At 46.7% G+C, this 16,668-nt stretch overlaps 1 protein-coding gene across 3 annotated transcripts in view; it reads right to left on the bottom strand.

Annotated features, from left to right (window-relative positions):
- The window catches only part of LOC102375790 (cytochrome P450 2K6-like), a 25,591-nt gene that overhangs the window by 7,407 nt on the left and 1,516 nt on the right, over positions 1 to 16,668 (bottom strand). For 2 of the 3 annotated variants that reach the window (XM_014520835.2, XM_025206502.1), the window contains exons 2-5: positions 14,035 to 14,197; positions 11,842 to 11,991; positions 6,181 to 6,341; positions 3,747 to 3,920 (exon numbers count right to left, since the gene is read on the bottom strand). In XM_014520835.2, coding sequence (XP_014376321.1) covers positions 3,747 to 3,920; positions 6,181 to 6,341; positions 11,842 to 11,991; positions 14,035 to 14,197 — 648 coding nt within the window. Of the gene's footprint in view, positions 1 to 3,049; positions 3,167 to 3,746; positions 3,921 to 6,180; positions 6,342 to 11,841; positions 11,992 to 14,034; positions 14,198 to 16,668 lie in introns of all 3 variants that reach the window. The other variant, XM_025206501.1, reaches the window with a different exon arrangement.

The raw sequence follows: 16,668 nt of genomic DNA, 5'->3' as shown, positions 1-16,668 counted from the left end.
GGGCGGTGCACCCCCTGAAGGAAGTGCCACCGATGTTGCCGGTGGTGCCTGTGTGTGGTCGCTACTCCCTACCCTACTCCCTTGCCACCGACATTGCTGGTGGTGTCTGCAGGTGGTCACCAATCACTGCTGGCCACCACTGATACTGCTGGCAGCATCCGGTTGGTGTTTGCCACTTCCCCCCACCACCGACACCACCACGGCCACCCTTTTGGGAGTTCCCCGCTTATCCCCGCCACGTGTCCGCCGCTGCCTGTGGGCAGTTGCCATGCCCCCCCAGCCTCCGGGGCATGCGTCATTCATGATGTGGTATGTGGTGCTGCAGACATGTTTGCAGCACCACATACCACACAGTCCAGAGTTCTCTGTGCTGCAAGGGCATGCTGCCTGAGCGTGTGCTGCTTTGGGGTTTTTATGGTGGTCTAATTAAAACAATCAGAGCAGACTCCATTAATTGAGTCTGTTCCATGTTCTAATTAGAATACTCCAGCATCACCTCACTGATACATGTATTAAACCCCCACACAATTTTAAATGGCCATGGGGGCGCTTTGTCTAAACCTTGTCAAATGAGCATTAGATAAAGCATCCCACAGCTATTTTAAAACACGTGACAGCTTAACACATGTGACAGTGAGACATTTTAATTAGAGCGGCTGTCTGGGAGCCACTCTAATTAAAATGCCCTCCCCCTCCCCAGATCACATGTCTGGACACCTGCTGTGTAGTCTAGACTTGGCTGTTTTTATTCTCTTCTGATTGAGCTATATACAGTATATTAATGTTCACTGGACCAGAGAAGAGAACCCAGACCTACCTTCACCTAGACAAGTATCTCACGGACAGAGTATCGCTTTCCTTCCTGCCCCATGAATATCTAAGTATATGAAGAGGTGCATCTTCAAATGCAGATAGTGAGTGAGTGAGTGAGTGATACCCAAGTGGTTAGAACATATTCCTAAGAAATGGGAGATGCTGGTCCAAGTCCTCTCAGGCAGAATAAAGATATAAAACCAGGCCTTCTGCATTGCTTGTAAATGCTCTAACCAGTGCCATGGCAGGGAAGTTTGGTGACTGAGGCAAAGCCCGCAGAGGCAGCCCACCCTTGCCCTGTGCATGGATTCAGGGGGGGCACACACCTCCCCTTGCTTGCCTAGGAGTGCACACAGTGGTGGGAGATGCCCTCCCCCTGTCTCCATGCCCCCTCAAATGAGCCACTCATGGCTCTGTCCCATGCCCCACCCCAGCTGGGCAGCACTTGTTGGTACCCTTTCGCTTTGGCACCTGGGGTGGTTGCCCTGCTTGCCCTGCTGCCTCCTCCCCTCCCCCCGCTTTCTATGGTACTGGCTTTAATCATTCATCTATTTGTGAAAAGGTACTAGCACTATTCCCACTAGCTATGTTTTATTGTCAGGCTTTATTTTGCAGGAGTGCTATAAGCCTATTTTGCAGGAGTGTAAATAAGCCCAGTAGGGCTTATATACAAGCTAGGTGCTTACTTGCTCCGTAGTGTCAAGACTTGGGTGGTTTCCTAGCATACCTTAAAGCAGCTGTTTAGATGACATGGGAAGGTTACTTGACATTTCTCATTGGGTGGTTGATTCCAGCCCTTCAACCTGCCTGTGATGGCAGTTCTGTTGCACACTTGTTTAGTTTTCAGGCAACCCTTTCAGGCTTGCCAAATAACCACAAACCTAAATCAACATCCTTCTCCAAGTCCATCACTAAAACTCTTTTATGCTGTGATGTCTATAAATCCATCACTGCATTAAGCAGAGTATGTGCTGAAACCTTTGCCCATTATGGTGACACATCATCACATTATTCCATTTGCTTCTCTGTTGGTTCTCTTCTATTATAATTAGCCTTTCAGTGCAGCAGAAACAAAATCATTGTTTTGTCCTGGTTCATGACTGGAGTCCACAAGCAATACAAAAATAATATAAGAATATGGTGAAAAATCTAATTCATCATAATAAAAAAAGAATTAGAAGTCTTTCCAGATAAATGCATTAAAAGACATTTTTTGACGGATATTTATTTATCAAATAAGTTTAAGTGATGACCAAATTTAAGGAAATTGAAATTAGCCTGTGGATTATCCACTAAACACAAAAGTGATGTTGGTCATACTCAGGGGAGAATTGCATTTGTGGGTTCCTGCGTCCCTGAAATCAAGCGGGTGAGTGGTCAATATATGTAGGTATTACTGCAGGATTGGACTGAAATCTGTCAGCTACAATAGTCACAATGTTGTGGGTTGGGTGTCACTTCATTCAGGACAGTTGCATAAAACAGTTACAGTCTTTTTTTGGATCCATATAACCATCAGTCACATTCTTCTCTCCCTTTTCCCCCACCCTCCAGCATATGCACACTGTCTGTATTATCTCTTGAAACCAATGCACCTGGAAGACACATGTGGGCACTAGGGGTGCACTGATAGAGATTCTTGGGGCCGATACTGATAGTTGATTTTTAAGGAGGCATATCGGCTGATACCAATCCAAATTCTGATATGCCGCCTGGCAGCTTGAAGAGCAGTGTCCAGCTGGTAAGTCTGTTGTGGTAGAAGGGGAAGGGGAAGGGAAGGGGCATGTGGGGGGAAGATCAAGGACCCTGTAGTGAGGGACATGTGCCCCCAGATCGGTGTGGGGTGAGGTGGCTGCAGGCTGGGGCCATGGCCATGCTGGGCTCTTCCCAGTGGAGGCTGAGCAGGGGTGTGCTCGGGGTGGGTGGCAGTCACACTGGGAGGAGAGTTGGGAGGGCTACAGTGAATTTTAGGTTGGCTTCAATACCCCCCTAGTACCTCTCCCAGTGCTGCCACCACCCACCCTGAGTGCAGCCCGGCTTAGCTCCACCAGGAGGAACTCGGTGCAGCCCTGGCCCCAGCCCACAGCAGCCACCTTGCCCTGCACAGATACAGGGGAACATGCCCCCCCATGGCCTCCCAGGGTGCACACAGAGGTGTGAGCTGCTCCCCCACTCTGTAGCCCCCAAAGGAGCCGCGGATACCTTGATTGGCTCCCCCCCACGCCCCTTCCCTTACCCTCCAAGCTTCCCTTCCCTTCCCTCTCCAAGCTGTCGGGCTGTCGGGTTGCACTTCTGGCTCCATGCAATCTGCGGATGCATGTGTGCACAGCGGATTTATTTGCCACATTATCAGCTGCATCAGGAAAAAAAAGCTGATTTTCGATATAGTTAATTTTCTTTATATCGGTGCTGATCCGGTATCAGACCGATGTATCGGTGCACTTCTAGTGGGCATATGTGTGTAGTATTAGTCACAGTCTATTACTTTATAAGGGCTTCTGTGTCTATGAAACAGGGAACACAGAGACTGGCTTTCACAGACACTGGAAACTTGTCCCAAAGTTACGCATAAAGAGAGAGCACTTTAGGCTAACTGTTGACTGAGAGGAGCTTTGAGCTGCAAGGGAAGAGACTATCTCCTTCTGTGTGACTTCCACTGTGCTCACACATACAGGGATGTGCACACTGCTTGTGAATAAACATACCTGACTCCATCCTCAGTTTACCTTCCTCAGTGAACCAACCTGAAGTACCCTGAATTTTGGCTAGCTACTTTCTTCAAAATGAGCTAGCAGCAGCAAGCTATTTGTGGACTTGGACTAGTCTGTTGGGTACGTGCTTTGCCTTTGGCTAGACTTTCATGCACATGGGCTTTTGACTCCAAGATATGAAAAAGAAACGTGAGTGTGAAGAAACTGCAGATTATCAATTACCTCCTGCTGTCTTACAAGGAAGGCATCAATAAAACTTCGCTGATCATTTTTATCCAGTTTCTTGAAGCGTTCTATGAAAACAACCTTTATAAAAGCATGCAGCTCATCTCTGTTTCGAAGAACAGTCTTGTGACCCTTCAGGAGAAATCCAAGGGCCGGGAACAAATTATAGATCTAAATAATAAGAGACATCATAGATAGCAGAAATAAATACTGAGAATACTTTGTGTGTGGTAACACTTATGAATCAAAGTTCTGAACACACTTTACTAAAGAAAGTAAATGTTTTTCTGCCTAATTTGACTAATTAACTGGGTTCATGTATATGTTCATTAATGCACCGTAATTAAGGTGCATTAATTTTAGTACAGTAAAACCTCTGTTATCCGGCATCCCGCAGGAATGGGGGATGCTGGATAACAAAATATGCCGGTTAATGGAGCGGCCCAAAGAGGCGTCCTTGCCTGTTTGGGCTGCTACTTCTCCTGCTGCGTCTGGGTCATTGCCACCCCTCCCATGGCATCGCCAACCCTCTTGTGGCATTGCTGACCTTCCTGTGGGCCCCACGGGACAGGGAGGTGGGCCCCACACAGCCTGCTATGCCCTGGGCCTTAGGGCTTGGCAGCACAGGTTGCTTTCCCCCAGGCCATGGGGGCTTGGAGAAACCGGAAGTGCCACAGTGGGCACTTCCAGTTTCACTTTACCTTACAAGCTGGCATGCTGGTTAATAGAACATGCTGGCTTGTAAGGTGCTGGTTAGTGGAGCTTTTACTTGTACCTGTAATTCCAGGTACTGACTTCATGCGCTGTAATCAGTGCATTAGCACTGGTACATGCTCTTTTGTGATGATAATGCATAGTAGACTAGTTCTACTGCCCATTAGCACAGGTTTTTCCTGCCATGCTAATGGGCAGTAGAATTAGTCTACTTCACTTGTAGAGTTGCATGTAGACGTGTCCATTGAGGTGCAGGGAACTTGTATGTTGTGCTGAATAGTGTGAGCAGTTCACAGACCCTTGTGTACTTAGTGAACTTTCCTAGGTTTCACAAAGGCAAAGGAGGCAAGCTGATTCTGATGGCTAGTCAGATTTTCAAGTCAAATTCTCATGTCAAGTTTAAAATAAAATACTTAATCTCATTTCATTTTTTCAACTTGCTGTACTGGGAATAGCTAACAGAAATTCTCCTTTAAGAGCAGTGTGACCGAATTGGGGCGGATATGCTATAGCACTGTAAATGCCGTTGGAGAGGCCATTGAATGATTTAAGAGTACTGAAACATAACCTAGACATTGTAGGAAACCATGTCACTTTTAGAAAGGCAGTGGAATCTCTCTCTTCCGTGCCATAATGCTTTAACCCAGTAAGTGATGTGGGAAGAACGGGTAGGAAAGGGGTGCAGTGGCTTCTTAGATAAGAGCAGCCAGGTATAACAGCATGCCAAACTGTTGACTTCAAGAATAGTGCCTCCCTTCATAAATCGTGTTCTGCCCATGTAGGAGACAGGCACAGACATATCCAAGATGGGGCGATTGTGGGGTGGCAAGTGTCCACACATTTGGCATTAGATAAAGGGATGAGGAGGGCGAGAGGATAGCACCATCCATCTCTCTGTGTTCTGGAATTGTACTATAGCACCTGTTCTGGCCAGAGCCTTGCTGGTAAGCCAATGAGCTCAGAGAGCTCACTACACACGCAACACACAACTGAAAAGGGGTGCAACCACACTCCCTGTGTGCTCTATGTATCTGCCTGTGAAGTCAGGAGATGATGAGGATACTGAAAAGTACAGAGCCCTATAAGAAGAGGAAAGGGGTTATTTGTCACTAAGATTTTGAGATTAGGTGCATACTTGAGATTAGGTGCCTAAGAAGACAGGCTACCACAGATAGGATCCATGGATAGGATCCATGGAGGAGTCTAAAGGAATGAGGGTTCTCACATGCAGGAAAAGGTGAGTCTGAGGGAGGAACTAGGTCTACATGCCATGTAGGGTTTCCCCCTCCCTCCCCCCAAAGATATGCTTTCTTTAAGGAACTCTGTTTTAGATAAATAATACCATGGAGTATAGAAGGTATTTGGTGGCCAATTATCACTCCACTCTATCTATGACTACATGGTGCTATGCTGAGGCCACAGAGCAATACCAGAGCTAGTTATGAATGAGCCAGCTCACAACCTACAGTAGACATAGGAGCAGGGAGCTGCACCTTGGCTTAAGTGCCTTATTTCACTGCAGGAACTGGAGCCCTAGTTTTCTATAGGAAGAAGTTCTTGACTGTATACATATACGGGGGTATATACCTAGATAAAATTACATATTATCCTCCCAAGTTGGATTCTATCTGATTAGTAGGAAAGATGTAATATTCTGCCAAAGCCATACAACAACATGCATGCATTTGAACAGTGACATTCAAATAATCAAAACTACCTGAACTGAGGGCAATCCAAGAAGCCTGGCATTTTCATGGATCAAATGTAGGAGTCTAATGAATCGGGGGTCTTCATAGTCAAATCGCTCTCCAAGTAATATTGATATGATGATATTCGCAACTGCTGCATTCATTGTTATAGTAGGCTCAAAGGGCTTGCCTAAAAAAAATTGAAATCAAGGAAGAGATTGGGCAAATAGTATGGTTAATAGTAAGTTGTTATTATTCTTTAATCTGTAACCATAGCTAATAGGCTTTCTGCCATAGAGCACATTCTTGGTCTGGTCCTTATTCTTAGATGTGGGAGCCACAGTCCATGTGTTTTAGGCCCCAGAACTGAGCATGGACTAGGGATGCAAATATCGCTAAAACATTAACTGTTTAACCTCCACCAATAATATATTGGTTAAACGGGTAACCGATAGCTCATACCTAGTTTAGTGACCTCTGGCAAGAACGGCTGTGGCCCCAACCTCTTCTGGCTTCACCATGAGCCTGGTGCTGCGTGGGTCCCAGACTGCTGGTGGGGAAATACGGAGCGGGGTGGCAGGTATGGTTGAGCCAGTAGGGGGCACTGCCCAGCTGTAGTGCCACAACTTCCCATCACCCCCATGGGCAGGGGCTGAGGCTGCAGATGGAGATGGGTCTGTGCCCAGATCCTACCTCCATGGGGAGGGAGGAACGGGAATGCCAGACCCACCACAGGGATCAGGCAGGGCCTTCCTACCACGGCAGCAAGATTCCTGGCTGTATGGTGGGTCTGCCTGGCCCCCCTGCAGAAGCAGGGGCTAGACATGGTGATGGTCTCCCTGCGCCTGCCACTGTACTTGTGTCGCTATAGCCCAAAACTAGAAGGCTTCTCTGCACTGCTGGGCCAGGCCTCCCCAGCTTGCCCTGGGGGAAAAGGGGCGGGGTCCAAACCCAATAGGGTAGCTGCATCATTCCCTCTCCTGCCCATGGTGCTAGGGCCACGTAGGCAGGGCTGAGCTCACAGCTGTCAGGGCATTTCTGATGGGTGGCAGCACAGCAGGTACCCTGCAGGGAGTTCAGGAATCCCCTGGGGCTGCACTCACTGCACAGGGGTCAGCAGTGACCCCTCAGACCTAGCAGCGCCTGCTTCTGCTGCCACGGTGCATCCTTGGGCTGAGAGCCGTGTGCTCAGCCCTGCTTCAGAATTGAGCCAAGCCTCAAACAGCCCCAGTGCCACTTGTTGGAGGTGGAAGGATGCAATGCACCGAGCGGAGGCTGCTCCACTGGGAATGGACACCCCACCTTCACCTGGGTCAAGCTGGGGAGGGCCCAAACCGGCAATATGGAGGAGACTTTCAGGTCCAGGCCACAACCCGTTGACCTGCCTGGGCTCTGCTGCTGCAGGGGGCTGGGCAGGTCCACCGCATAGATGGGAGTCTCACTGCTGTGGTAAGAAGGCCCCGGCTGACTCCTGTGAGAGGCCCAGTACTCACTCCCTCCCACCCTCCCTCTCTGTGGAAGTGGGATCCAGGTACAGAAGAGGTCTGGAGCCCTAACTCTGCCTCCAGCCCCATCCTTGCCTGTGGGGGCAAGGGGAAGCCGCAGCTCTGCAGTTGGGCAGCACCCCCTCATGGCTCAGCCATGCTCGCTGCCTCCACTTGTGGTTACCCACCAGTGACCTGGGGCCCATGAAGTGCCAGGAGCATGATGAAGACATGAGGGTCTGGGGTCATTCCTGCCAGAGGTCACTAAATGGTAAGCGGTAAATGGCATAAATATAATTGTCATTTAACTGTTTAGCTATTTAACCATTTACATCTCGAGCCTGAACCCCAACATGCTCAAGCAGACCTCCCCCAGAGCTCCATCCTCGGGTGGCCTCTGGTTTACAGTGCTACCGATCAGGGATACACGATAGTTGAAACCAGTATGACATTATGTACAGAGGGAATTCTAATCTCTCAATCAACAAAAGATATGTAGAAAGAGACTTTGGTTTGGTACCACTGATATTAAGCCGTAAGCATGTGCATTGAGAACCAGTTGAAGAGCCCTCCAGAACGAGTCATCTTTTGAACCTGTGAGCTGCTTAGGAGGAGTGCACATGCTTAGCTGTGAACATGCTCAGTGAACACGCTCAGTTGTGATCATGAAAAGAACTGGAAGATCCTGAGATAAAGGTGCACAACAACCTTGATTGGAGCTGAAAGGGTATAAAATGGTATATACTATCTTTAAAAGGGTGTATACAATTTTTTATACTCTTTCAGCTTTCAACCTTGATTGACAGCAAAGAATGGAACAAATTATTTGGCATGGTAGCACATGATTGGAGAACACAAAGTGGTATGACGAGGAGAAGCATGTCTTGTTCTAACCTCTTTTGGTGAGGAGAGAAGTGTTTCCAGCTTGTGTCTCAATATTGAAGATAAGGGCTTCTGTTCCTTCACTGTAGAGAGTTGTTTCATCATGCTGTTTGGTGATGCATAGCTCTTTGGACTTTATTACTGCAGTTCAGCTTGACTGCTGTGTGTTCTCTTGTTGCACTGTATTACTATCCCTGTTTGTCCCTAACTACATTAAAGTCCTTTGCTATTGTACTAATATATCTTTACTGTTTTCATCTGGAGTAACCACATGGTCTAATATACTAAGAAAACAAGCTGGGCACCGAAGCCAGGGCTGCTGAAGGGGACGCCACAGTGCTGGTCAGCTTGGACTAACTTGACCCTCTTGCCACACCCGATACAGAGACAAATCATTGGTAGGATATAAAATCACAACAGATTGGCATAAGTGAAATTGGGCTGATTCCTGCTAGATTGATCAATTGATATTAGTTATCTGTGGTTTAAAAAATCCATGAGTTAACAGATATACAACAACAGTAATGACATACCACTTCCTGCCTTAGTTTCCACATTACTCTTGAACTCCCTTTGGGATGTGTACAGTGTCCTTTTATAGTTCTTGTTCCAGTTCTCTTAAACCTCATGTCTTCAGGTTAGTCCTCTCTTCACGTTCTGGGCTATGAGAGACAGCTGCTCAGAGCCCAGATGGACCTTTTATTACTTCCAGCTCCTCCAAGATGTGCTTTTGCTGGTCAGCCTCAGTTTTGGTTTTAGGTGCTCAAGGCCTATTATGAGGTGATCAGTGGCTTGGTTACCATCCCATTGTGAACAGAACCTGAAAGCCTGACTTTATTCACATACATTTATCCTATTCACTCACTAGGGAGATGGTTGGTTCCTCTCTCATTAAACCATATATTATAGGGCAAGAGTGTAGGTGTAGCAGAACCCAGCCTTAAGGATATAGACATGATAGAGATCAAAAAATCAAGCAGTATCTGAAAGCTGAACATAGATAGTTGCTCCAAATCATCACATCTACAAAATCATCACTAATTATGTAACATTTGTCTGCTTCAATTCACAGCAATAAGAAATTCCCAGTGCCACAGAGAAAATAATACTGTATTATGCTGAAGAAAACTTTAGAGGTACATTGTTATGTTCCCCATATGTTACAGGGACTGTCCTGTGTTAAATAAGGAACAAAGGTATTGGTTTTACTGGTGCTAATCCTACTTCTCACTTCAATCCTTGATGGCTCTGAACTGATCAATAAGTAGCAGTATTGGAAAAACTGCACCTGAAGGGGAAACTTGTGTCCATCAAAATCACAGTATGGCCCAAAATGTATATCCTTCCTCATGTTTACTACGGGTTCTAGGTCCCAAATATTAGGTATGGAGCAGGGGGAAGTTTGTGGACACATGCTATCATGATTCCAAGTTTGACTTCAGGAGGACGGGGGTGTGCTGTTCTTAAAAGACCAAGGACTTCAGCTTATAGAACAGTGGTGGGCAAAATACTGCCCACGGCCTGGATCTGGCCTGCCAGGCACTTTCATGCAGTCTGTGGCACCCACCAATGAATTGTACACCACCCAGCCCTTCCACCCATGACGGTGGGAGTGAGGCCCCCATATATACACATGCTGCCAACATATAATATTGCACCTGCCTCCCACTGTTGTGGGTGGAAGGGCCCAGGCCTGAGATGGCCAGCACATACCTTTTGGGTGGGGCTGTTGCTGGGGACCCGCTCAGCTTTCCTGGCATCCCCCTTACTCTGGGCAGCAGGTAGGGAAGAAGCAGGGGTTGGGGCAGGGTTGCAGCTGAGTGTGAGTGCAAAGTGTGGGGCTAGGGCTGATGGCAGCACAAAGCCCAATTCCAGGGGGGCAGCAGCTGCATGGAGCTCTGGTGGGCAGCATGTGGATGTGAGGGAGGGTGGGTGCACATGAGGACCCCACCCCACACTCCTCCCATGGCACACAGCCCCACAGGTGGCGGCAGTGGTGACAGCAGCAGCAGGAGCAGAAGGGGGAACTCAGGGTGCTTGAGCCCGGTGCTGGTGCCCAGTGGCTCATGGCTCCAGTCAGAGCTGCACATCATGGCAAGGGGTGCAGCCCCTACTGAGCCGTTTCTATCGCTAGCACTCCCTGCTGCACACACACAGCCTCTGCGCTTGCATGGCATGGGAGAGACACCCTGAGCTGGTGCCGGCTGGCTTTGTAGCAAGGGGCAGGGAAGGCAGCCAGCTCCAGCACCTGGGGCTTCCCCCCTGTGCTACGTGAGTGTGGGGGCTGCCCATGTGCAGTGGGGAGAGGCAGCCTGGTGGGAGCTGCACTGAGTGCTGGCTGGAGCCACGTGCCTCCAGGCATCAGTGCCTGTGCCAGGCATGAGCACCCCTGCCTACTGCTGCTGCACCATGGAGGGAGTGTGTGCGGGGGGTGTCCCACACCCCTCCATGCTCCCTCACAGTCCGCAAATGCCACACACCCACACTGCCCCCTAACCCCCCCCAACATACCCTATGTCCTCACACACACTGCCACACCCCCTCACTCACACTGCCACCCCCCCACACCCCATCATACACACCCACACCCATGCTCCACCCCCACAATATACAAGACTATGAATTTATTTTTGAGTTATTATGCCATCACCTCTATATACAGTATGCAAACACAAATCATGGCACAAATATTTTTTGTAATAAAATTAAAATACGTCATAGTAGGTGTTTGACTTTTGGTGTATGATTCATTCTTTTCTAGTTCTAAGATGGCAATCCCCCCTCCCAAAAGGAATATTTGGGAGGGGGGGCAAGGGGAGGGACTTACAGTGCTAAAGGGTAGGGGTTGGGGGGGGGCATCTGGTCCCAAGATGGCGACCAGGGGGTGGGGAAACTGTCATGGGGTAGGGCTACCCATGCAGTACTCAAAAGCTCACCAAACTTCGTTAAGCGGCGCTCCACCCAAAATAATTGCCCTCCCCTGTTATACAACAAGAAAGCTTGTTTATTCAGAGAGCAGTACCTTGCCTACAGTTCTGCTGTTCCCTCCTGCAATCCTCAGGTAAATAATGTAACAGCTTACACATAACACTCTTAAAGGTATTCATACAGGGGGTGCCCAAAGCAAAGAGGGGGCAACCACCTGCTATAATACCCTTGCCACTTCATAAAAGCCCTTTCACATCTCCAAGCAATGGGAAAAAATGATATCAGCAAAACTGGATAGTGAGAATTCCTGGGAGGAGAAGGTTTGATGAAAGAATGAAGCTCTCGTGCACCTTGGACCCAAACCTTAGCAGGTCTATGAAGTTAGCACACACTCACCTTTCTGGGATTCCAGGCTCTTTATCAGATGTTCACACTCTTCAACAATCTGGTCTTCAATGGCCCTCTTGCCCATTCCAAAATCTCTTAAGGTTGTGAGAGTAAATCTCCGCATCACTTTCCAGTTTTCACCATGTGAAAAAGTAATACCTGAAGTGAAGGGAAGACCTCCAGTTAGAAAAAAGAATTAAAATGAATACTTCTTAGAAATATAGGAAATGACATTCTTTTTTTGAATAATATTTAGCTGGAGTAGAGCTGGGTAGCAGCTATCCCTTTAAAAGCATTGCTTAATAGTGGGTTTATTGGAATTGTCTGCTGGGACATGAACAACACAGGTTCCAGCTCAGCAAAGAAGTGAACATGAGCCATCCACACCACTGCAGAGAACCTTAACAACTGGGTAACTGGGTTTGTTCCTTCTATTTAACTCATCTGGTACCTGCAAACCCTTCTCAACAAAATGTTCATCCAAATTTGGGAAAATCTAGGCAACATTTAGAATTTGACCTACTGGCATTTTCTAATGGAGAATGTTAAAAAAGGTTTCATTTGAAAATCTTTTTGATGAGCTGTAATTGAGAAGCACAAGAAGTTGCAGAAGAAATAGCCCTAGAAATGAAGAGAGTCTTTAGGATACTATTCATGGATTTTGGGGGGTGAAAGGGTTGCTGGTAAAAATGTGAAATTCTAATGACAATGTTTATTTAAATGCCCTAGGATTCACTAGTTAAGATTGTGTATTAAGTATAGGAATCAACACGGTTGTTGAATTATATATTAATTCCCTATTTATTTTTATAAAACAGTAAAACAAGTTAAAGAATGTACCTGTGTCTTTAAAAGGTGAGAGGCAACCACTTTCATATTGTAAACATTAACCAATGAAAAATCACAAATTGAGTCCCTGATTCATGTACTTTTAAAAGCCAGTAACAGCTGTGTTGTCTGATCCTGTCCTGGACCATTATCACTTCTCTACATAGTCTTAAACAATAGGTCCATTCGACAATGCTGCCATCAGTGTTCTCCACTGCTGTGTAGTTTCCTATTTGGTTGCAGATACAATGTCTGGCCATTTTGCAATTCATTTGAAACACCCTCAGACATGACTAAAGGCCTTATATGACCAGGGGCGTGTGTAGACAAAATGAGGGGCATGTGTGCACAACACTTTAAAGTGGGTTCAATGCTTTTGCACTGCTTTAATGGTATTTGCACACATCAGTGGTGTATTGTGCAGTAATTCCAGCCGCTGTAGCAAATTTGGTGGCATAATGCGCCTTAAATTACTTAGGGCGGAGCAAACTAAAACTCCTCGGAGGAGTTGTTTTAGTTTGCTGCCCTACAGCCATGGAGTGAAGCACTGGGCTCTGTGCAGCTCACGAGCTCTGCAGGAAGCCCTGCAGGCAGCCTGGCAGCAGCCTGGGAAAGCAAGCTCCACCCAAGGGAAAAAAAAAAAAAAAAAAGCATTAATCTTTTATTCCCGCCCCCCCGGAGCCTGAGTTGTGCGGTGGCCCAGTGCTTCCCTCCACAGCTGCATTCATTCAATTAAAATTCTCCCCGCTATGCATGTTCAGAAGTGATTCTGTACTGCAGCAGAAGCATGTAAGTTAAACTATGCTACTGTAATTCAGCTGGGCCACAGTGAAGCCTAACCCCCATAACAAGCAGCCGAGCAGTTACCTCACTGGGCCAGGCTCAAGATTTACTTCGTCCAGGGGAGCAGAACTCTGATCTCCTACACCTGAACTTAACCCCATGGAGGAAAACTAGTTTTTAGTTTGTCTAATCCTTAGCTACAGAAGAGGCAGGTCTTAGGCAGTCTTATCTCTGCCTATGACTCACTCAGGTTGTTTCTTCAGTCACCAACATCAGTTTATCTTTGATCAAATCCCTGGACATGCCTGAAATTACTGTTACATGTACTGATTTACAAGTTGGTGGTTGTAACTGTGTTAGTCTAAGGACATAGGCAGACAAGGTTCTTTGGGTAGATGTGATACCTTTTATTAGACCAACTAAATGGTCTAATAAAAGGTATCACATCTACCCAAAGACCCTTGTCTGATTTACAAGGACACTCATCCAAAGAGGCATTATTAGTCCCTGACCTATCTGCTCCTCCTACGGCAAAACTTTTCTGCTTGCTTGAATAAGGTTTGCTTACAAGCAACAATAAAACTAAATCACCATATCCATTTGAAAAGTCTTCAAATACTGGGACTTTAGGCCTCTCTGCAAATGCATCTGCCTGGTTCACCAGAGCTTCCTTCACTGTCTCGTAGTCTGAGAGCACCACCATCTTTGTGAATCCCATCTGAATGCTGAAGATGGGGCCATAGGTTTCTGAAAGCTTAAATGGGAAGAAAATACAATTATTTAAAGTGGTAGCCCAAATTTTTCCACAGAAGTCAGCAGAGCTATACCAGAGATGGACTTGGTTCAAAATACTAAAAAAAGTTGACAGTATAGAAAGAAAAAATTAGACAAATATAGAAAGGAATGACAATCCATTATCACTCTGCCTTCTTTGGACTGATTTGTAGGAATGGGATTGATGTTTGTGGACACAATATCACACCTTTAAATATTTTTACCTTAACTGTTGCCATTTCAGTTGCAGTAAGGAGATTTTAGCTGCCTGTTCCCATAAATTGGTCAGGTATATGTCTAGGTATTATTGGTACTCTGAGTTCATTGTGGATGGAGTCATTTATTAAGGCAGCCTGGGCTCACAAAAGTGGAATCTGAATTAAGATGTAGCTGAAAATCACACCTTGATTTTACCTACCAGTGCATATTAGAATGACGAGGTTTCAGTTTCAGAGTTCTGATACATGTGTGGGCCATGTTTGGAGAAAGGGGCTTGTAAGTTCATAAAGCTCATAAAGGTGTCAGAAGTTCTGTTAGCTCTGGAGTTGTGACATATTTGTGAGCACCAGGTATGGGATCCGGTGACAGTAGGGAATTCCCAGTAAGTGTCAATGATAATGTACGCAAGGACTAATAATAGCAATAACAAAGAGAAAGTGTGTTTTGGGCCTTCTGGAAAAAGAAGAGTGAGAAGTTAAGACAGGAAAGAGGAGTTCGGAGCAGCTGTAGGAAAGCCAGTGTGTGGAGAAGTGCAGAGAGAGCTAAACACTCAGAAGGTAGTGGATAATAGCTAGCATGGGGGTTAGGGCATCATGGTGAAAAGTGAGAGAGACTCCTTCTGGTTGACAAGGGCCTGGAGCCCAGGTTTTCTGGCTTCCCACATGACTACCCCAACCACTCATCACTCTGGGGAAGAAGCTGCTGGCTTGATCATGCTCTCAACAGGTGCCACTAGTGGAAACAACCTCATCCTTCTCTGTGACCTGCTGGCAGCCATGGAGCACTTTGGCCTGAACATCAGCCTTGTTTCACTGGACCAGGATAAAAATTCTTTGACTGGGTCCATCATAACTTCTTGTTCCAGACTCTAGAGGCCTTTGGCTGTGGGTCTGTCTTCACCTTTGCCATCCAGCTCCTATTTCAGGACATCTCAAGCCTCTCAAAAATGAATAGCATACTGTACACCCTGTTCCTAGTGTGCAAAGTCATCTACCAGGGCTGCCCTATGGTCTCACCATTGAGCCACTGCTAGCCTCCACTCCTCCAAAAAAACCCCAAAAATTTGAGCCCAGGAATATGCATCAACGGTCTGGGTGGCCCTCCTGCATACACCATGATTCAGGAGGATCAACGATTGCCATTCTGAGCCACTGCTTCATGTGCTGCATTACTGCCCTACAGACCTAGCCCTCCCATTGGTGATAGCTTCCACTGCTATCCCTCCCATCAAGGTGACAGTGTATGCCGATGATGTAACTATCTTGGAGAGCAGTGAGAACAACATCTGGGCCCTGATAGCCTGTCAATGTATCTATGAGACTGCCTCCTCAGCCTGTTCTAATTGGGCCAAACTGCCTTATGACCTAACAGCCCTTTCTATTGAGCACTTGGGCTAATGTACGGCTTCCAGATATGCCGGGTGGGGCTGTCTGGGTGTTATTGTGGCTTCGAGGTTCTGGGCAGCCTTCCTCAGCCCACCGCTATACCCAGCCCAAAACTGGCAAGGGGCCATTGAGGAGGTCGAGGTGCAGCTTCAGCAGTGGTGCTGGCACCTATCTGGTCTTTCTTACCATGGGCAGGTCATGAGTATTAAAAACTCTGTGGCTGATGCCCCGTGGCACAGGTGTACCATGTGTGTGGGGGAACAGGTGAAGTACAAAATCATTGTCACTATATTGTAATTGTTCTTCTTTGGTTACTTTTTGTTTCCATGACTGACCCAACATAGGGTCACTCCCTGTGCTTTTAATTGGTTGCTTTTAAGAGTTTTTTCAATTCTTTAAAACTTTTTTATAATAAACGTAAATAAAAATAAATCTCTCTCTCTCTTTCTCTGTCACTGTTTCTCTTGCATTTTGTTGCCCCATTTGGGTGTAGACATAGTCTACACTGCATAGTCTACACCCTGTTTGGGTGTAGACAGTCATACATGCATACAGAACTACACATCTGGACATGTAATGCCAAAAATGTCTTGAAGATGACCAAAAATATCCACATAGAGGACCAGGGGGGACTAGAATATCAGATTTGGTGATCTACTGTCCTCCAAGGACCAGAACAGAAGTGATAGTACACTAGTGGGAGAAAGATCCAATTCATTGGCAGGTGCTGGGAGAAATCATGATGATGATAGCTAGAGGGATGCAGGGGAGGAAACAGCAGAAGAGCTAACTGTGCTTAACATACATTAATTTCCCCACTTTTCCAGCTAAGGTTAAAAAGTCTGCT

The sequence above is a fragment of the Alligator sinensis genome, unplaced genomic scaffold (genome assembly GCF_000455745.1).
Source record: "Alligator sinensis unplaced genomic scaffold, ASM45574v1 scaffold293_1, whole genome shotgun sequence".
NCBI lineage: Eukaryota > Metazoa > Chordata > Crocodylia > Alligatoridae > Alligator > Alligator sinensis.
This window is presented reverse-complemented; position numbering and strand designations above follow the sequence as displayed.